The sequence below is a fragment of the Acanthochromis polyacanthus genome, chromosome 6, assembly GCF_021347895.1.
Source record: "Acanthochromis polyacanthus isolate Apoly-LR-REF ecotype Palm Island chromosome 6, KAUST_Apoly_ChrSc, whole genome shotgun sequence".
NCBI classification, from domain to species: Eukaryota; Metazoa; Chordata; class Actinopteri; family Pomacentridae; genus Acanthochromis; species Acanthochromis polyacanthus.
The window spans coordinates 42,313,678-42,335,266 of record NC_067118.1 but is presented as its reverse complement, the minus strand read 5'-3'; the positions used below and the strand labels follow the sequence as shown (position 1 = coordinate 42,335,266).

Here is a 21,589-nt window from a genome sequence, read left to right as displayed (position 1 = left end):
CGTCCCTGCTTCAGTTTGAGACATTCACTCACCCTTCAAACAACACTTTTTATTACTGCTGACATTTATTAACGTCAGCTCTAGTTTATATATCGTACACTACAGTCCAAGGTAGAAAAAAGGTGTGTTTATAAGAATAAACCCATAAAATAAGGACATAATAGCGATTTATCTTCGAATAGCTACAATGCTACATTACCCAGTAAAGCCAGTTTAATGCACTAGCTTTCTGCACTGAGGAAACTTTGCAGCAATGGAAGTTCTGTATTTGTTCAGGTTCCTACCTGGTGAGGAGGTCCAGAACCTGCTGCTTGCGGCTGGGGATTGTGGTCAGAGCCTCTACGATAGTGCAAGCTGCCTGTCTCGCTGCCTGGGTGGCCGGCGTGAAAAGAACCTGCAACAAATAGAACTTTAGTTAGCAAATGTATTTCAAGAAGCTGCAGGACAAGTTTTGCGTAATCGTAGGGCAACAGAGTTCTCCAGTGCTACTGTTAGTTAGTGTTTCTGTTGTTTTTACCTGACGCAGCCAGTTGTTGTGGCTCAGTTTGAGCAGGCGAGGGAAAAGTCCTTCACCTTTTCTGGACCTCATGAACTGCTTCCACTTCCAGACATACTTCTCTAGCAGATACTGCTTTCGTAACTCAGCCTTCCCCTGAGGCTTCGACACCGTCTCCTGGCCTGTTGTCACGAGAAAAAGCTCATCGGTGTAAAGCCTCTCAGAACAAGTTCTCAACATAGCACTGTGAAGAAATAAGGGAACCATCTTGTGACGCTGAATGTTTCTTCACACATTTTACTTACATCTGGCGGGAAGACACTTTTTCCAGGCCTCATAAGATGCTTTGGGGTCCTTCTTGAGCCACAGTTGGGCCTGGGCATGGATTTCGTTACTGTAGGGCCTGACTGTGGTTAGAGATTCGATAGCAGCGTCCTTTAAACAAAAACAGGCAAACACATATTCATAGTTACGTCAGGGAAGACAATACAACCAAGAGGTAAAAGACAGACATAGACAGAACCCTTAATTTATGAAGTTTATGCATTTCGGCCGACTCAATCACAGGGAAACTAGCCAAACATCAACCCTACAATCAGGGAAACTAGCCAAACATCAACCCTACAATCAGGGAAACTAGCCAGACATCAACCCTACAATCACAGGGAAACTAGCCAAACACGAACCCTACAATCACAGGGAAACTAGCCAAACACGAACCCTACAATCACAGGGAAACTAGCCAAACACGAACCCTACAATCACAGGGAAACTAGCCAGACATCAACCCTACAATCACAGGGAAACTAGCCAGACATCAACCCTACAATCACAGGGAAACTAGCCAAACACGAACCCTACAATCACAGGGAAACTAGCCAAACACGAACCCTACAATCACAGGGAAACTAGCCAAACACGAACCCTACAATCACAGGGAAACTAGCCAAACACGAACCCTACAATCACAGGGAAACTAGCCAAACATGAACCCTACAATCACAGGGAAACTAGCCAGACATCAACCCTACAATCACAGGGAAACTAGCCAAACATGAGCCCTACAATCACAGGGAAACTAGCCAGACATCAACCCTACAATCACAGGGAAACTAGCCAAACATCAACCCTACAATCACAGGGAAACTAGCCAAACATGAACCCTACAATCACAGGGAAACTAGCCAAACATGAGCCCTACAATCACAGGGAAACTAGCCAAACATCAACCCTACAATCACAGGGAAACTAGCCAAACATCAACCCTACAATCACAGGGAAACTAGCCAAACATCAACCCTACAATCACAGGGAAACTAGCCAAACATCAACCCTACAATCACAGGGAAACTAGCCAAACATCAACCCTACAATCACAGGGAAACTAGCCAAACACGAACCCTACAATCACAGGGAAACTAGCCAAACACGAACCCTACAATCACAGGGAAACTAGCCAAACACGAACCCTACAATCACAGGGAAACTAGCCAAACACGAACCCTACAATCACAGGGAAACTAGCCAGACATCAACCCTACAATCACAGGGAAACTAGCCAGACATCAACCCTACAATCACAGGGAAACTAGCCAAACACGAACCCTACAATCACAGGGAAACTAGCCAAACACGAACCCTACAATCACAGGGAAACTAGCCAAACACGAACCCTACAATCACAGGGAAACTAGCCAAACACGAACCCTACAATCACAGGGAAACTAGCCAAACATGAACCCTACAATCACAGGGAAACTAGCCAGACATCAACCCTACAATCACAGGGAAACTAGCCAAACATGAGCCCTACAATCACAGGGAAACTAGCCAGACATCAACCCTACAATCACAGGGAAACTAGCCAGACATGAACCCTACAATCACAGGGAAACTAGCCAAACATGAGCCCTATAATCACAGGGAAACTAGCCAGACATCAACCCTACAATCACAGGGAAACTCGCCAAACATGAACCCTACAATCACAGGGAAACTAGCCAAACATCAACCCTACAATCACAGGGAAACTAGCCAAACATCAACCCTACAATCACAGGGAAACTAGCCAAACATGAACCCTACAATCACAGGGAAACTAGCCAAACATCAACCCTACAATCACAGGGAAACTAGCCAAACATCAACCCTACAATCATAGGGAAACTAGCCAAACATCAACCCTACAATCACAGGGAAACTAGCCAAACATCAACCCTACAATCACAGGGAAACTAGCCAAACATCAACCCTACAATCACAGGGAAACTAGCCAAACATCAACCCTACAATCACAGGGAAACTAGCCAAACATCAACCCTACAATCACAGGGAAACTAGCCAGACATCAACCCTACAATCACAGGGAAACTCGCCAAACATGAACCCTACAATCACAGGGAAACTAGCCAAACATCAACCCTACAATCACAGGGAAACTAGCCAAACATCAACCCTACAATCACAGGGAAACTAGCCAAACATCAACCCTACAATCACAGGGAAACTAGCCAAACATCAACCCTACAATCACAGGGAAACTAGCCAAACATCAACCCTACAATCACAGGGAAACTAGCCAAACATGAACCCTACAATCACAGGGAAACTAGCCAAACATCAACCCTACAATCACAGGGAAACTAGCCAAACATCAACCCTACAATCACAGGGAAACTAGCCAAACATCAACCCTACAATCACAGGGAAACTAGCCAAACATCAACCCTACAATCACAGGGAAACTAGCCAAACATCAACCCTACAATCACAGGGAAACTAGCCAGACATCAACCCTACAATCACAGGGAAACTCGCCAAACATGAACCCTACAATCACAGGGAAACTAGCCAAACATCAACCCTACAATCACAGGGAAACTAGCCAAACATCAACCCTACAATCACAGGGAAACTAGCCAAACATCAACCCTACAATCACAGGGAAACTAGCCAAACATCAACCCTACAATCACAGGGAAACTAGCCAAACATCAACCCTACAATCACAGGGAAACTAGCCAAACATCAACCCTACAATCACAGGGAAACTAGCCAAACATGAGCCCTACAATCACAGGGAAACTAGCAAACTCTGTGTCAAAGCGTAGCAGGTGCTGATATCACAACTTGTCACATACAGTCTCATTTATAATAATATCTTTAATTCATCCAATTACTGCATTCAGACTTCTATCTTCTACATTTGACATTAAAACTATGTCACTGCCACTTCAGACTCACTAAATACAGATGAAATCCACGACAGGACAACAGTTTGGTGCAGAATATGTACCTTGTTCTTCTTGCTAGTCGGAGCAGGGGGCTTGATCAGCTTTTGCAGGATTCTCAGGCACATGAGTGTGATGTTTTCGACCACTACGGGTGTCTTTATATTCACCGACATGAGGAACAGACTTAGAGCTACAAAAGGACAAAAAAAACCCTAAATTATCAGACAAAGGCCTAAATCAGTCACAGCAAGTTCTCTAATGTAATAATAAAAACTGACAGCGTAAAATGTGAAGAAGAGATTATTCAAAACTATATTTTAAAACATGTCAGATTTCTTTTTATGAATGAGGAATTCAAGCTCACCACAACGCAACCGCAACTCCCAGCATCCTCCCTCTTTAGAAATGGAGTCTGTCAGCAGCAGCATCTCATACTGAAGGTTACTGACCTGATGGGAAAACAAACACAGCACGCTTAAAACCGCTCAAACTGAACTGAAATGTTTCCAAACATTAATTTATTCAGCTTTAAGATCACATACCAGGTCAGGATTAGCCCAGTGACCCTTGAGGGCAGCCGACACCTTGGCGATGATGAGGTCATTCATCTGCTGAGTGGCCTCTGGATGATCTCTGGAGCAGGAAAATAAGGGATGAAACTGTGATTATTTGCCAGCTCAGTGTACTGTATGTGCAAGTAGAATGAAAACCAAAAAAGGGGAGATGTATATTCTTTCTTGGGAATACTTTGCAAGAGTATCAATAAGGTGTCATGCTTTATCCACGAAGCAAAAACTGATGTGTAAATACATTTTAACTGAACGTGAGGGATCGACATACCTCGTGAGGAGACAGACCAGCTGGCGAACCTCCTCCCTCATGGCTGCTGTACCTCGTCGTAAGTTGTACTCAAACAGCTCACGGATGAGACCCTGGAGGACCAGGATCTGTCGGAGGGCTGGGTTAGTGGCCAGAGCACGGAGAAGGGTGATGCAGTGACCGGTGACGGCCGAGGCACAGCCGTAACACTTGGTGGAGGAGGTGTGGCCGCAGCCCAGCACTGACAGCGCACGGTACTGGCTGGCGGTGAAGGTGGGCTGGTGGCTGCTGCTGCTGCGGGACGACTTGGTGGCGGCTTCCCTCTGCTGCAGGTCGTACTCCAGCAGCTCTTTACGAGACGCGAGCACTTTCTGTTAAAGAGAGTGAAAGGAACACCGTTATATGGGAGCAGGAAAGGAATTCTGACAGTTACTAGAAAACTTAGTGCTTCTCCTCTCCAACCTGTATGATCTTGGAGAGTTCATCAAATGATGTTTTACAGTCTCCGCTGTACTCCTGAGCCAGCTGCTGAATGTATCTGTTCACATTAGCAGAAGATGTACCGAGTCCTGCACCGGCTCCAGTGTCATCCTGAAAACAACAAAGGAAGAGAGAAAAACCATGAGATAAAGCTGTAGAAATGAGTCCAAAATAGAGGTTTAAGACTTATCTAAATAATCTCTGTTATGTCTGTGATTTATCACGACAACTAATGCATTACATGTATTTCAGTTAATACGAATACGGGCAGAAGCTTCTTAAAACTACTCGTATCGGTTAGTATAATAAAGGAGGTCCTCGGTTTATGACGTCCTCGACCAACAGCGTTTCATCGTTACATCAGGTCAACACATTGTAGCAACCCTCTGTGATGAATGAGTGAGACTTTATCTGGTTCTCTGCTGGTTTTTTGAACCTTCACACAGGATACTGTGGGCCGTAGCCAACGCCAGAATAGCTAGAAAAACCCATAACTTAGATCCAGAATAACTAGAAAAACCCCATAACTTAGCTCTAGAATAACTAGAAAAACCCTATAACTTAGGTCCAGAATTAGCCGCCATTCCCAGCTCTCTCTACTGCTGACTCTCAGCCAATCAGAGGTGAGCTAACTAAACATGGCAATATTCTGTTATCTTCTAGTAAAATGATTCATACGAGCATGAAAGTCGTTGGTATTCATGACTTATGAAGAAATGATCCATATTAAAGAACGGATTTTTTTACATTTTCACCAGAGTTCTGACTTAAAGCGAAAATCGACTTGCGTAGATCAGTAGGAACAGAACTCCAGGGTTCTCGCCAGCGCATAACGGGCCGTTACGCTGTCAGTTTAAAAGATTACGCTGTGATTAGGGCCGCTACGCCAGCGCATTTCAAAGATTACGCTGTTGTTATGAGCGTGTGTCGCTCCATCATGAGAGAGGGAGAGAGAGCAGCGTGTGTGTGTGGGAGAGCGAGATGTCCAAGCGACCTTGAATGCAGCGCGAGCGACAGAGACGGCAGTCGGTTCAGTCGGTTCAGTAGAGGAGGAGAGAAGGTGAGTAGTTCTGGGTTGGCGGTACTGTGCGGTTCAGCCACTGTTTATAGACAATAAAGGCTGCAGTGTTCTTCGATACGGCTGGGCTCCTGTGTCTTTGCCTCTATGGCTGCTGATGAAGTGAAGGGGGTTAACCCCGGGCTTCCTGACCATGGTAGGGGGCCGAACAGGAAGGGTTAACACTGTGATTAGGGCCGCTGCGCTGTTATTTTGACAGATAACGCCATGTGCGTTTGTTTTTATCGACTGGGTGCCTATCTAGGTTAATTTATGTCTCCCCACCTCAGCCGTACTTTCCTGTCGATTGACCCGTTCCCGTCTATTGCGCGCGCGCATGCAGGAGGATCTGCCGTTACGCTGAAAAAAATCCTGGTGAGAACCCTGAACTCTGATGTAAGTTGAGGACCTCCTGTATTAGACTAACATGCTTCTGTTGAGGCTGCTGTGACTGACCTGAGGTTTCTCTGGTGCGGCTTCATTGACTTTGGACAACAGACTCTCCAGCTGGGGTCGGTGGCCCATCAGCTGGTGGTAGACCCGGTCAGCTTTGTCCAGCAGGGTGTTGATGTTCGTTACAGCCTACGAAAATAAATACAATCAAGATTAAGAGAAGGAAAATGAAGGTGGGGGAAGAGGTCAAAGACTTTAGGACAAATTACTTCACTCATTTGCTTTCCTCATCAAAAAACGAAGGAGGAAACATTTTGCAAGCTGATCTTTACACATGGTAAGCTCATTCTTGACTCATTTTTTAAACACTTGTTTCTTACCTTTTTCCTGTCTTCCTCATTCTCAATGGGATCTACGGCACAGCACGGTTTAGCGTACAGCATGAAGTCAAATCTGGCATATTTGCAGAAACCACAGGCGTTGCACAGGAAGGGATCTTTCTCATCGTAGTTGATAGACCTGAAAAAGGGCAACCATAGAGGAGAAAACTCATTCAACTGCAGTGTCTCCAGTTATCCTTACACAGCTGCAGAGGAAACCTGCTGCTCACCTGCACTTGTGGCACTGGTACACATTCTCCCCACAGTTGCCACACACTCCGGGGTTTGCAGGCACCGAAGCACTGCAGCGTGGACACTGCAGGGTCTCGGTGGAGGCCTGGTAGTTCTCGTAGAAGTCGGAAAACTCGATCATCAGGTTGGATGCGACAATGGGTAAGGGAAGGTCAATCTTCACCTCTGTTTGTCCCGGGGTCAGCTGGACTTTCTTGGCTTTGTGCCAACGAGCAGGCCTAAAAATAACAAAGTGAACGACAAATTAATGACAATAAAACTGACATCATTTAAGTTAAGCAGCCTGAATGAACACAATTACTGAAAGAAAAGGTAAGAGAGACAGACGAGCAGCAGTTTACTGAAACGTACTTGTTCTTCAGCTCCACGATGGCCTGCACCGTCCTGTTGTTGTAATACAGGTTGATGGTTCGGACCATTTTGGTGCGTTTGAGGTCACCGATCTTCACCGTGACTTTGCTGATGGTGTGGCTGCCGATGAGCTTGACAACCTGCTGTGTGGTGGTGTAGCGGGTGTCCACTTTGATAGAGGACAGTTTTATATTCTGGAGGGCAAAAAAACAAACAAATCCATGTTTAATACAACAACGGGGACAGTTGCTGCGAGTACGGTCTAATCACAGAGAGGAATAGCGTGTCTGTATCAGGTTGTACTGCACTTACTGAAAAGGAACCTCTGGGTTGTTGCACACCAAGCAAGGGTCGCTCTCCAGATAAAATCCGTCAAACTCCACTAAACCGGAGAGAGTGCTGCAAGGAAATCACAAGTAATTTATGTGGATCATGACCAATACATGAAATTGCTCTAATAAAGTACGTCTGTGCACACATACTTGTAGATGTTGGAGTTGGGGTGATTTGTCAGGATATGATTCTGTGCCCTCAGGATTTCCACGGCCTTTTGGGAATACTCTTTCAGCTGGAACAGATAGGTGCAGAATGATGAAAAGGCAACCCAGGTAAAAACACTGAACAACGCATGAACCTTTCAGTCATTTATTATTTATAAAGTAAGTGTATTCCAATGTTAGATTATCCCAGTATTATGAAAGCTCTTAACTACATTAACCCTTTAAGCTTCAGTCAATTCCAGCCGTTTTCAGTACAAAAAATCGCTAATATTCTATTTTTAAATAAAAAAATTACGAAAAATACGGGGAATATTGGACGGGCATCGTGAGATGCATTTCCTTGAAAATGACCGATTCGGGGATTTTATACCGACTTCAGGACATGTTTTGGACAAAATAGTTTCCTAGCTTGTGTCATCTGATGTAAAAGGTTGGATTATGGCCGTTTTTTGTGGAATCTTTTTTTTTGTGTGTAATAATGAACCCGGAAATGTGAGTCGCGCTGTGTGCGTTGAAGCCGTGTATAGAGAACGGATGGATGAATATTTGTTTTTGTCGGACAAATGTGTTTTTCTCACCCGCTGTGGTAATCACATCTGAAAGTGGTTTATACCGGCGGATTCATGAGAATCTAAGCTTTCCATCGGTGTATAGTGTTTATATAATCGCGTTTGCGGCCGTCGGACATTCTTGAAATTCCTATGCAAATTAGTAGGTGTACCGCCGGCGGTACACTGAAGCTTAAAGGGTTAACTCTCCCGTTGTCTTCATTCACAGGCACCAAAAAATATTGCTTCTATGTCTGAAAAAAATGCAAAAATTAAGCAAAAAAATTCCCCAAATTTCGGAAAAACCTTCAGGAAGAAAATTCCAATAATTCCTTAAAAGTTTCCCTGGAAATTTTTATTTAAAAAAAAAAATCTCCAAATTTGGCAAGAAAATTCTTGTAAATATATTCAAAAAATGAGTAAAAATCTTCCAAAAAATTAGCAAAAATATCTCAAATGATTACATATATATCATTAAAACTTCTAATATTTTCTTAAGAACATTCACAAAAAACATTTTTTGTGAATGTTCTTAAGAAACATTTTTAACATTTCATTTTTTTCCACCAAAAAATCTTCAAAGATTTCCCAACAATGTTGAAAATGTGGACATCAGAAGTTTCACTGTGAACATGTTTTTTTCTTCACATTTCCAAACCTTAAAACGGTCAATTTGACCCGTAGGACAACACGAGGGTTAAAGACAGCAAAACCATCCTTTGTTGATGGAATGTCAAACGCACACAATACTGGTGCAAACAGAAATAGGCCACACAGCTATGCAAGGATTTAAAAATAAACCAAACCTTTTTCTCAGTTTGAGGGGTTTTGAGTGAGAAGTATCCCAGCAGGTCCACAAACTGTGCAGCTTTGCGGCCGTATGCAGGGAGTTCTGGCCAGATGGCCCAAGTCAGCTCAAGCAGCAGCTCCTGCTGAGATTTGCTGGAGTTCCTGCAGAAAGATTCACATGTTAACAACCAGCACAGGCTATGCTTCTACTCACACATTCATTCCACTGTTTGGGAATAGATGGTACAGCTTTCGGTATGATTGTTAGATTAGTCTACCTCGGACAAAACCACATCCTTCATATGTTGTATAACTGGAGTTTAGGACTGTATTAAAGTGCTTCACTAGTACCTGTAGATGTGAAGCGCCAAGCAGTGGGCTTGCCAGCGCACAGCCGATGAGTTTGACTCAAGCAGGAAACAGCGCAAGAACTGGATGAGCGTCTCCTTGTCTGCAAACTTGTTCAGCTGACTGACCAGAGCCATACACAGCTGATCCTCCTGGCTGCCAACTCCATCTCCTGTGGTCGACCAACAAAGATAAACAGTCAGGACAACCTTCTGCCATCAGGTTTTATACCGACATATTACCCTGTTCAGGATGGTCACATGATGGATGAAGCCTTTCTCAGAGTCCAATATGTTAATGCTTCTAAACAAGCAGAACTGGTACAGAGTACGAGAGAGTCTGTTTAGTCTTCTCACCCTCTTTGTCTTTCTCTTTGTCTTCTTTCTTGCTCTTTTTGCTGGAGGACTTGCTCTGAGAGGACTGAGAAGCTCCAGTCTGTCCGGCACTACCAGAGCCTCCTCCTGAGAATGACGAGGAGGAAGAGGAGGAGCTGGCCAGCACCTTGCTGCCACACAGGGCACAGGAGAGGAGCTGCAGCAGAACTGGAGACACACCTTCGTCCACAAGGAAGCTAACCTGGAGCAGGAAGTACAACACAGCTGGACAGCAAAGAGACGGGGATAAAGAAAGGGGGGGGGGGGGGGAAGACATGAACAGTGTTAATAAAGGTCCATGCCTGAAAGGGTTCTTTTTTCCACTTAAAACTAACAGTCTTTAACAACTTACAGTCATCCTTCATGCAGAACTTCTGCCAGTTGATCGTCCTCTGAGTGGCAATTTCAGCACAAGCTTTCAGATGCTCCATCTGCAACAAGAAAAGTAAAGAACACTTCAGCACAGGTGGTGATAATGGAAACCAGGCAAAAAAAAACCAAAAAACCTTGATGTAAACAAACCAGAGAAAATCACCAACACCAAACTGCAGCTTATCAAGACAAAAAACAACAGAATGATGCAGTAAACATGTTAAAAATGACAAAAAGCATCCACAAAGTTAGAGTACAGCAGAGCCTGAGTAGCGTCTGTTTAAAGAAAACTCACCAGGCTGATGAGCGTGTCGTACTGCAGAGCCGATCCAGATGTGGCAGTGACCACACCAGCCCGCAGGAAGATGCCCTGTTCCTCCAGGAGCTTCTTGATGCTGCGAACGTGGGAGTCCAGGGTGTGCAGATCTCGCAGCTGACGATATTTCTCCTTGGAGCCACAGATGAACAGCAGCAGCTTTCTGACTTGTCTCCTGACGAAAGGCGTCTGTTGGATCATCAGATACTGAGGGGAAAAGGGAGACAAAATGAACGGGTTGTGTTTTGTCAAGACGAATGATAAAAATGGGGAAGAAAATTCTAACAATTGAAAAATAAACTCAACCTACTTCAGAAAGGTAGTAGAACCAGGAGTGGTCAAACACAGGAGGTGGGATACGTGGGTTGGTGTCAGCGATCTTCTTTATCTGATACGGCAGCCGGAGCACCATCTCAGTCAACAGCTGTGAGTAGGCTTCAAACACATCAGCAGCATGGCCCTGATCACAGAAACAGCACAGTGAGTTCACATCAGCATTCATTACACAATCTGAACACACATAATGTTTTCTGCTATCTTATACCTTAACATATTGGCGCAGGAAGAAAGGGCTCATGTCAGGCGGGGAGGAGGCCGTGTGTGTGCGGAGGAGCTGGCTGGTCGTCACAGGCTCCTCTTCACCCTGCTGGCTCTTCCAGAACTCCAGGAGAGACTTCAGCACATGGAGACAGTAGTCGATGGCGCCGAGGCTGAGCAGGGCAGTCGCTGTGGCGTTGGAAATCAGAGAGGACGACTAGGAGAGAGAGAGAGAAGAATCAGTGATGAACAAAGTACACTCAGCTTATTTCATACTCAGACTGTGTGTAATATGCTGCAAGGATTATTGCATTTGACCTATGAAGATACAGCAGCTGACCTATGAAATGCATGTGAATAATATCTGACTGCCTCTGCCATCGTGTCTGCACAGCGTTAAACACAAGTTTATTTCCCCATCTAGTTTGATGTCTTGAACTTCTGTTTAATTCTGAATCGAGACACGTTATTTTGACGTGATGCTGGTGCTGCTTGAAAGTACTATATTTGATCGTTTAGTCAGACTTTGACACATTCTGTGAAAACTACATAAAGGTAACAAAGCAAACACACCTCAGAAGACGACTTGGAGCCAGACTTGGTTCTAGACATGAAGACGCTCAGCAGCCTCATAATCACCAGGTGAACTTCATTGATGGAGCTGCGTTCATTCTTCTTGGACACGTCCTGCAGACAAACGACATGGTTTCAGTAAAACAAAGACCACTGGAGCCTGACTCATCACAAAGAAACAGCAGCTACCTTCTTGTGCATGCCAAGCTCAGCTATGAGCTGTGCCAGCAGGTCATCCAAGGCCCCCTTGTCCTTTTCATCCTCACCATCCAGGTCAGAGGTCAGCATGAGGATAACCTGCATGTACGGGATTGCTTGGACTCCGCCCACATTGTGGAGCTGAGAAAGGTGCTGAAGCAAACGCTCCAGCAGCATAAGACGAACCATGTGCAACCTAATGGAAGACACAAAGCAGCAGAGAAGATTTTAACTTCTGTAACTACGTTTGCTGCCAGTAGAGCTTCAACATAAATCTTTCTGCTTAAGCTAAACTCCTCTGCATTTAGTGTCTGACCTGTTGCTTGTGTGGATGTCTCCTTCGGTCTCTCCTTCTCCTTCTGAGCCTTCACCTTCCTGCTGTGCTGTGGTGGTGCTGATGGCTCCAGTACTGGAGCTCACGCTGCCCGGACCAGCAGGATGGCCTTCAACTGCCGTGTCTCCGTACGCACTGCTGCGTCCCGACACTGTAAGGACAGGGAAGGACAAAAGCAGCTAAGCAAACTGGAAACAAGGTGACGTAGAACAAGAACAACTGCAGCTTTTATTTCAATATTAAAATGTGACAGAAGTGTTGCAAATTAAACAGCTTCCTCAGAACTTTGATGTGTAACAGAGGACAGGCTACATAACATGATCTGTAATGGTTGTTTGAGATCAGAGCAAACTGATTAACAACCAAAAAAGACAGTCTGAGCTGACTAAAAAAAGCACACTGTCAACATATGTAGACATCTATAGCTATTATAGAAGCCATAACGTCTACTTTCAGGTATGATTACAACCCACCGCTGTGCTCGCCGGCCACAGAGTCGATAGCAGAACCTCCGCTCTCTGAGCCCACGCTGCCTCCATGCTCAGCTGGGGAGGTCCGCAGCGTGGAGCCGTCGGTGGCGGCCGTGCTGCCCTCATCATCCGACGCCGGGGCTGAAATCATAGCAATAGCTGTAACAGTAAATACACCGCAGTCATCTGGCCAGGATACATGACTTTAGTCCATATTTGTGCACCAAAAACGCAAAAAAAAAAAAAGCATGCAGTCTAATCAAAACACTTCAACCTGCCATTATTGGTTGTTTTCTGTTGAACTTACTGTGGGCAATGCGATATAAAATAAGAGTTAACTTGACATTGACTCGCTATCTTAGAGACAAATGAGAAAAAGATGAAAACAACCACAAGCTGCAGCACTGATGAGGTTATGAGTTTCAAGATGGGATATTAACCCTCTGAACCGCTGCACTTTTTTGGGCATCTGTGACACAAAATTAATATCTTACTATTCACATTTTTTGTTTATTTCCATACTTGTGTCCCATCTATTGAGCCGAAAAGTAACCCAATTCTGGTTGCGTTGCTGGTGGTTGCAGCTGAGTCAGTAATGGCTTTATGGTCGTTATTTTTTTGTTGATGTTTTTTTTCTTAATAAAATCTGGTTAGTACAAACAGTTTATTTGGAGCAATTTGTAAATGAGACACGAAGAAAAAAAGAATGAAGTGATGGATATTTTAAGCTTGACTGAACAACACATCACAGATGAGGTGCCAATGCAAATCTGAAAATCCAATGATTCTTCCAGTTTTTTCCATTTTCAGCTCTGACAAATGGTGTAATTCTGGCAATTTTTTTTAAAAAAAAGACAGCATGCAGGCAGGTTTTATGATTCAGAGGGTTAATGGTCACACAGACACTGTAATAGTTTGTTAATTTAAAGGGGCACTGAGGAAGATTTTTATGCTCTTAACAAAGTCTCATATTAATGTGGATGAATCTTCGTTATTTACACTTACTAATGGCCCCATTTTCAATTCATGAATCATTTTGGTTTTGTAAATATTTATATTTTATTAATTTTTTCTCGACTCGTCTAGAATTTCCTGTGAGAGACGAAGCGATTTAAAGCAAATACAGTGCGCGTGCGCTGACGGAGCGTAGCTAGTTGTTTTTAGCAGTAGCAGAGCGGAGAATTGGTTGACAAGACGGCACACATGGAGCGCAAAAGGAAGCGAATGGAGCAAAGTCTGCAAGCCAAAAGGCTGTCAGATCGACAACGAAGCAAAAGAAAAGTTCATCTTGGACAGGCATTTCAGAGGTGGAGAGAATTCCGGGAGCAAAAAGGAATCAAAACAGATGCCGAGGTGGCTGTGCTTCTCCTAGACAGGTACGTAACTTTAGCTCTTTGTAAGTTTGATACAATTCTTTTGTCTTTTGTGTGTGTTGCTTGCGATGTGTGGTTAGTAGACTATGGGATTAGTTTGACTGTGACTAGTTTAGTTGACTAACTTTGTGGCAAAAACACTGTGTGGGTATTGGCTAACGTAACGTTAGCTCGGAGCTACCGAACGTTAGCTCGGAGCTAACGTTCGGTTAACTCCGTAGCTCGGAGCAGCTTTGACAACTCGGTTTTACAACATTAGACCGCGGAGTCATTTACACACGTTATTGTTCAACAATGATTTCAACTCCGCCGGCTTTCCTGAGGCTCGCTCGCTCGTTTACGACGGTTTGCACGCCGAGACTCACGGGAAATGTAGGCAACGCTACATTTCCGCTAAAATCTTCCTCGGTGGCCCTTTAAAATACATTTACTTTATTGTTCAAGTTCGATGTTGAAAGTTTATCAAATCTACTTGAAACTGTGAACTTGCAGGTATAAAAAACTGTCTGATCCCGCTGATCACATACGGTCTTCTTACCTGATGCGGTGGTGTCTGAAAGGGTGCCAGCATCAAGTGAAGAGGAGCTGGGGGCCTGGCCAGACAGACCGAGGCTCTGAAGGCCGAGAGCACTGCTGCTACTGCCTAAAAACGTAAAAAACAAAACATATTTTAGAACCGGCTCAAACGCTTCACCTGATAAAGACTTACACGACTTGGAGCTGCACGATTTCACACTGATTGATGAAGTAATACTGAAATGTTGGCACACAACTTAAACTATAATTTTTCTTGAATATTTAAAGTGAAAACGCATCTAAACAACTTAAGAAAAGCTTCAGCACACATGTGGATTGGGATGACTATGTTTTTAATTTCTGGCTGCTGACCTTGCTGATCCTGCTGAAGACTGAGAGCGATGGCGAGCTCCACCATAGTTTCATCGTCTGCATCAGGAGGGATGTCCAGCATTGGGGGGAAACCTTCAGCACCAGCCAGCAGAGCCTCCAGAGGAGACGGATTTCCATTGTTGACATTCTCTGCAGTCTCCAGGACCATCGACTCAGACTGTCAGGACCAAAAAGCAAAGGTGTGTCGCTCATCGTTCAATGTGCAGCATGTAGAATGTCTGGTTTGTAACAAAGATTTATATATAAATCTGATTCATATTTATATTATATTTAAATTAAATATGTGCTGTATTTATATTGTGCTTTTAACTTTGATTAACAGGGTTATATTTGACACACATTCAGGTCTCCTCAGTTACTTTAATTAAACCTGTGATGTTTTTCAGACTGAAACTGAGCCGAATCAAACTAAATGTTTAAAGACTTATTCGTTCTAAATGCCGAGCAAAAGAATATTTCATTAACAGGCTGATTATTTTATACTTCAAATGATTACTTAGATCTGTTTGGGGGGATATGGATATGCTCAAACGATATCACGTTTCTCTCACAGTGTCAGATACAGCCCCTTGACTTTATTTCAATTTTTAGCCTCACCACCATCTCAAAGTCGCCGTGATCCACTTCATTCTGCTCCTGGCTCTCCTGTCGACCCTCTTCTCCACCGGTCAGCACCGACGACTGCATTTTGTCGTCTGCATCGTCGTCGTCATCATCATCTTTGTCTCCTGATGAAGAAAATCACAGACTTTTACTAAACTAAATCATTTATGGTCAAAGGATTCCTGACGTTAATAACCAAACACCAGAGAACTGCCTGGAAATAAACAAGCTTCATGCAAATTTAGTCACATACAGCATACAAAGAGACGCTCTGCACACTCACCCATAGGTGTGTTGGAGCGTGGGGGGGACGGAAGGGTCACGTGACGTCGTTTGTTTCTGGGTCGCAGCACTCTGATCAGAGCCTGCTTACAAGCGAAGCTCACGGCAGTGTCCTGGAGTTTATTCAAAGACAAAATGGTTAACTCACAATCCTGCATACAGACTGACAACAGTAACACACGAAGCCATTCTGATCCTGTTCTTGAGATTAGAATTATGTAAAAACAAGATGACATGGTCATCAATATCCCCCGCCACATGTGATGTCTATAAGTCTATATCCAAAATAGTGATAAAGGGCCATAACTCTGTTAAATATTATCGCACAGGTCTCATTTTCAAACTTGATCAAGGTGCCCATGGTGTGAAGCTACACACTAAATTTCGTAATCCTAGCTGTAATAGTTTCCGAGAAAAGCTGTCCCCTTCATCTCGGACGGACGGACGGATGCACGGACAGACGGATGGAGGCCAAACCTACATCCCCCTATTCCACTTCGTGGAGGCGGGGGATAATAATGTTTATGTTTACAAATCAAAATCATGAATAAACATATATACAGGAGGTCCTCGGTTTACGACATCCTTGATTTGTGTCATTACGTTGGAACGGGTTCAGTGGAATTAGTTCTCGAGCAGAGCGGATGAATACATCGTCACGTGGCGCTATAAGACGGCTTTGTTTACATTTGCTGCCACATTCACGAACTTCATTATGGCTCCCAAGCACAAGTCAGACTTAGTTTAGATTTTCGCCAGTATTTTCCTTCCAAGTTGTGTTTCAGTGTGAGCTTATGCCTGTTTTTGTTACTGTAGTTGTACAAATATGTAAACTAGGGCTGCCTATATTATACGTGCACGATTCAGCGCGGATGTCCGTCCGTGTTCTGTGTTCCGCCCAGATGGTTATTTCTGTTGCATAGCGCGCTCACTTCCACTTTTGATGCCATAATGTGCTTAGACGATCACTCAATTCATCAATAGTTGCAGATCTAATGTAAACTGATCGATATGGTGACGCATGGAACGGCTTTGCTTACATTTTCACCGAAGATCCAGTGTGGCAAAAATCAGACATAAGTGGAGGACCCACGTATAGCCTAACACATTGTTGTCAGAAGGGAAATCAATGCGATGGTTTCTTCAGTGATAATTAAATTGTAAACCTAGAGATCAATGTCAGAATATACTCACAGGGCACAGCAACATTTGCATGTAGATTTTGGAAGCTACATTGATGTAATCCAGTTCACACGTGCAGTACGCATGGATGATGTCCACCAAGGCGTTTACTGTTGCTTCCACATGAGTCAGGCCTTAAATTGAAAAGATCAACACATTGAAAATGCTGTTTCCAGGTGCACAGAACAGAAATGAAAACAGTGCTTTTGAGCATTATACATTACGATCTACGTGGCATTTAGATGTGAGCCATGTTCTTCATCATTTATCTGGATATTTTTCAAACTCCTAGTTTTAAAACTTACCAGGCAGGCAAGCAGGCGCAAGAAAGGCATTCTTTGGTTTCAGGGCATGGAGTTTCCAGAAGTTGTTCATCAGCTGTGCGATGAAGTTACTGTTTTCACCCTCGGCATGTTTTTGCCCATCGTCTGTCATTTCTAAGGTGGGATGAAAGAAACCTGAGTTAGTCTGATGCATTTAACTCCAATATTTAGCTCAAAACCACATCGAAATCAGCCATTCTAACCAGATTGTAAAGAACACCCTGCAGTGACATCATCTCCAAATAATCCAGCCATACTAAACATTTGCCCTAGTCTCGGCAAACACTTGGCATGAGCAGAACAGCGTCTTACCAGTGTCGTGGTGCAGAGACTTTGTCTCTGTGAAATGCACCAAGTTGTTTGGTCTCATGATTGCAATGGAGCGGGCAGTGATCACCAGCCTCTGGAAAACATCAGGGTCGAGCTCTCTGCCTTCACGGCTGCAGCTGTTCAGACACTGGACTGCATTACTCAGCAAGGACTGGTCCTGATGGGAGGAAGGAGGTGGAAAAACATTTCATAAGTTATGTGGATCAACAAAACATTTAACACACTCAAGAAGTTGAGCACGTAGAATTCAGTTTCTATTTTCATTTTTGCATTTTTTAGGATGTCTTTTCTATGCATCATGGATTAACTGACAGTAAAAGATGAACCAGAACCAACTTCTTATGCACTGAAAACAACACAATAAAGCTGGAAACCTTCTCTCTGAAAAATGGGATTTGTGTTTACCTTGTGGTTGTGATATGCAGTACGACTGGTGTGCAGGCTGGCTAGAAGACCTTTAGTCTGCTGCTGCACGCCTGCAGGAGTTGGCATGGACAGGAGCAAAGTGGCCAACTCCAGAGCTGCAGCCTTGTTTTTCTCCTACACACAGTTTAAAGACTTAACAATGAAATACCAAAAGAAAAACAAGCCAAAGACAGGAATATTCATGTTTTTGCTTTTCACCTTCTCACTGGATGAGCCGACTGCAAAGCAGCTTTCCAAAGCCTCGAGGGAGCTGACCACCAACCTAAAATCCAGAGAGAAGATCAGTTCTGCCTCTCCTGTAGAAGCTGCCTTAACAACTAATCATACAGAAAAAAAGCATTCTCAATCTGTTGCAGTCTGTGCTAATCTAAATGCCAAACAACACTGAATGCAAGAAGAAATGTCAGGAAAAAATGCTGTTGTTGTTGCTGCACAGGTGTGTAAATGGTGCATGGCATGTTCACAGTCTCAGGCATGGACACACAAACTGGCACACATGCACAAAACCACACAAACAAGCAGAGAAAGGGCAGTTACTAACCGGTCCAAAGTCGATAAGGACTCAGTTTCACAACTTTTTATTGTATTTTTGGGAGCAAAAGAAAAAGAACAAAAATAAGTGTGAGGATCACAGAAAGAAAACAAGTGAAATTAAATGATTCAGTTGAACAAAAGAGAGGCATGCAAGAAAAGATGATCACAATAGCCATGCACTAAACACTAAAAAAGAACCTGACTGCCACTGTTCACTCCTGCTACATAACTGGACTAATGAAGATGCGCTAAAAGAGTTAAAATAAAACACATCTATCATGGCATGTTAACATTTTCCTATGTCCTAACTTTTAAGCATCTGTAGACAAAAATTATTACTGTCAAATGACAAAAAACAACAATTCTGATAAAAGGGCAAAACCACGGTAATATTAAATACAAACTAAAAGGACAGATGCCACAGTCTAAAAGGTAACAGGTAACAGGTTGTTAAAAAGTAACACAAACTAGATTAGAAAGTCTCACCAGATCATAACTTAACTACAGGGAGCTGATAACTGGAAATGCCAACAACCTGTGCTGACCTGATGGGTGCTAAAGTGGAAAGCCCATACCTCTCCAGCACAGTGCCGCTGGTCGTGGTTGGTGTGGCTATGTCTCCATCGGAGGCGCCGTTGCCCTGGTTCAGGCTGGGACTGCAGACGTTGTTCACCGAGGCGGACGAGAAGTCCTCAGGCGGATCCTCGGGCCAGCCAAACTGCTCCTTGGTTTTACCGTAGATTTTGATTGAGTCAAGCATGGTGACTCCAGCCGGATCGACAGACGCTCCGACTTTAAGACAAACAAAAACACAAAACTGTAAGACTGAGGACAAGAGACAGCTAGGTGCACTGTGCATCTAGATAATGACACAACAGTTTGGTTAAAGAAATGATTCCCTAATCCCCTCAGCAGGCGACAGTGTACACAGACAGCCCGAGCTTTCATCTTTAAAAATATTGTGCCGTTTGCAGGATTTAAAGCAAATATCTGACACGTCACCAGACGTTCCAAAAATGACCTCATAAAATAAGCGTGTTCTCAAAATGTTAAAGTTTGTCAGAAATTACCTGAAATATGTGCAAAATGCAAAGAAACTACTCAAATTTTTCCAGAATTTACTCAAACAATCCTCCCTAACTGTTTAGACCCTGTCCAGAATGAGATAATGAGAATAAGAGAAGATTTTATTGTCATTGCACACTTTCATATACAATGAAATTAGTTTGAGCTGCCTTGCCAATAGCAACTCAGGCTGCTGCACCTAGAGCACGCTGCCTGTCTAAAAACAAAGACATTTGGGATCAGGGTAGGGATAGCAGAGGGTAAAATGGATAAATAAGGTTCGCTATACCAAATAAAACCTCCAGTGTTGGGAAATTCAATTTGAGAAGGAACCTGAAAAAACAAACCCACAAACGAGCAAAGCTTGACATGAGACAGGGTTAGTTGGGATAAGGATGGGGGGTAGTGGGACAGGTAGCTCAGCACGGTAGACAGTCTCCTCCACAGCTGCAGCGCCATAGTGTGGCACGCTGCACACGGGATTCCTGCCCACTGTGCATCGCAAGTGGGAAGCTTGTGGATAGATAAAGGTCTAGGATGGCTGAGAAGGGTTAAAAAGTATCTAAAAATGGGTCCAAAATGGCTTTAAAATGTCATCAAATTAATAAAAATTTCTTTAAAAAGTTGCAATTATTCACAGTTACAGTTTTATAAACATTGGTGGTCCTCAGTGGTGGATTTGTAGTAGGATCACAATCGCGTAGTGTCCACTGGTTGTCATGGTTACAGTGACTCCGTGCTGCTATCTTGCAGTGATACAGAAATCTTTAACCAATCCATGGATCCAGACTATAAGCTGCATCACTGCCAGAATCTGATCACTTAGTCCTTGTATCATTTCTGATCTTCCTTGAAAATTTGATCCAAAATCAATTATTCTGTTTTTTAGTAATGTTGCGAGCAGACAGAAGGAAGGATTCACGTACGCAGAACGTCATAACTCCACGACGTTCCTTAGCGGAGTAATAATGCTTTAAGATATGGACCTCTGTAGACCATAGAAGTGGGAGGAAGGATTCACGTACGCCAATCGTAACATAAGTCGCTCCTTGGAGTAATTAAAGAGTGTGCAGCAAATTCGCTCACATACACCATAACGAAACTCTAAATTGTGTAGCCTGCTGGATATTGTAAAAAATGCATTAGACTCATTAATAATTTAACTGTGCAGCTTTCGTGATGATATATAACACCCTTAATTGGAAGGGGGATAATAATCGGTGACAAAATGTCCATCAACAGCTAGTCGACAAATATAATCCCTGCACACTTGTGAACTCACTGAATATGGACAGCTTCTTGTCGGCCTGCAGGGCCTCCTCTCTGGTGAAGGGGAAGTCAAACCAGCGGGCTCTGGTCAGGTTTATCTGCATGGTGCGACCGAACACCTCCACATAGGAAGGAGCCCTCTCGATGGCCTGAGTCCCCACCTGCACCCGCATGCCGGTCATCACCATAGAGCTGTTGTTGTTCACTGCTTCTACGGTGAATCCCCCAGGCTGGGAGGAAACAAGAAGGAAACCAGAGTTATGGCAGCAGTTCTGTAGGCATTGTTCTGGCTCCATAAGAGCCACTTATATTTCTTTTTGTGTGTTAAAATGTGTTCATAGGGACTTTATTGTTGTGTTGTGATGGTTTGACACTGTCCGGTTTATTTTGGTGTGACACCGGAAGTGATGCTGCCGACCACTTCCTGTCTAACGGCAACAGACAACGGCTAAGCTTCTTTTGTACCTGCAACA

At 43.7% G+C, this 21,589-nt stretch overlaps 1 protein-coding gene across 1 annotated transcript in view; it reads right to left on the bottom strand.

Annotated features, from left to right (window-relative positions):
- Nucleotides 1-21,589, bottom strand: part of ubr4 (ubiquitin protein ligase E3 component n-recognin 4) — a 75,559-nt gene that overhangs the window by 14,465 nt on the left and 39,505 nt on the right. The window contains exons 47-82 of the mRNA XM_051949010.1: nt 21,130-21,346; nt 19,358-19,574; nt 18,447-18,510; nt 18,228-18,362; nt 17,805-17,979; nt 17,475-17,606; nt 17,182-17,303; nt 15,989-16,100; nt 15,700-15,830; nt 15,082-15,259; nt 14,732-14,836; nt 12,824-12,961; nt 12,333-12,501; nt 12,008-12,212; nt 11,819-11,932; nt 11,253-11,462; nt 11,019-11,168; nt 10,688-10,915; nt 10,373-10,451; nt 10,003-10,245; nt 9,650-9,818; nt 9,316-9,460; nt 7,944-8,029; nt 7,772-7,860; nt 7,462-7,654; nt 7,089-7,328; nt 6,859-6,997; nt 6,542-6,667; nt 5,011-5,139; nt 4,570-4,919; nt 4,272-4,362; nt 4,094-4,178; nt 3,792-3,919; nt 802-931; nt 518-678; nt 285-394 (exon numbers count right to left, since the gene is read on the bottom strand). Of these exons, the coding sequence (XP_051804970.1) occupies nt 285-394; nt 518-678; nt 802-931; nt 3,792-3,919; nt 4,094-4,178; nt 4,272-4,362; nt 4,570-4,919; nt 5,011-5,139; nt 6,542-6,667; nt 6,859-6,997; nt 7,089-7,328; nt 7,462-7,654; nt 7,772-7,860; nt 7,944-8,029; nt 9,316-9,460; nt 9,650-9,818; nt 10,003-10,245; nt 10,373-10,451; nt 10,688-10,915; nt 11,019-11,168; nt 11,253-11,462; nt 11,819-11,932; nt 12,008-12,212; nt 12,333-12,501; nt 12,824-12,961; nt 14,732-14,836; nt 15,082-15,259; nt 15,700-15,830; nt 15,989-16,100; nt 17,182-17,303; nt 17,475-17,606; nt 17,805-17,979; nt 18,228-18,362; nt 18,447-18,510; nt 19,358-19,574; nt 21,130-21,346 (5,495 nt within the window). The remainder of the gene's footprint in view (nt 1-284; nt 395-517; nt 679-801; nt 932-3,791; nt 3,920-4,093; nt 4,179-4,271; nt 4,363-4,569; nt 4,920-5,010; nt 5,140-6,541; nt 6,668-6,858; nt 6,998-7,088; nt 7,329-7,461; nt 7,655-7,771; nt 7,861-7,943; nt 8,030-9,315; nt 9,461-9,649; nt 9,819-10,002; nt 10,246-10,372; nt 10,452-10,687; nt 10,916-11,018; nt 11,169-11,252; nt 11,463-11,818; nt 11,933-12,007; nt 12,213-12,332; nt 12,502-12,823; nt 12,962-14,731; nt 14,837-15,081; nt 15,260-15,699; nt 15,831-15,988; nt 16,101-17,181; nt 17,304-17,474; nt 17,607-17,804; nt 17,980-18,227; nt 18,363-18,446; nt 18,511-19,357; nt 19,575-21,129; nt 21,347-21,589) is intronic.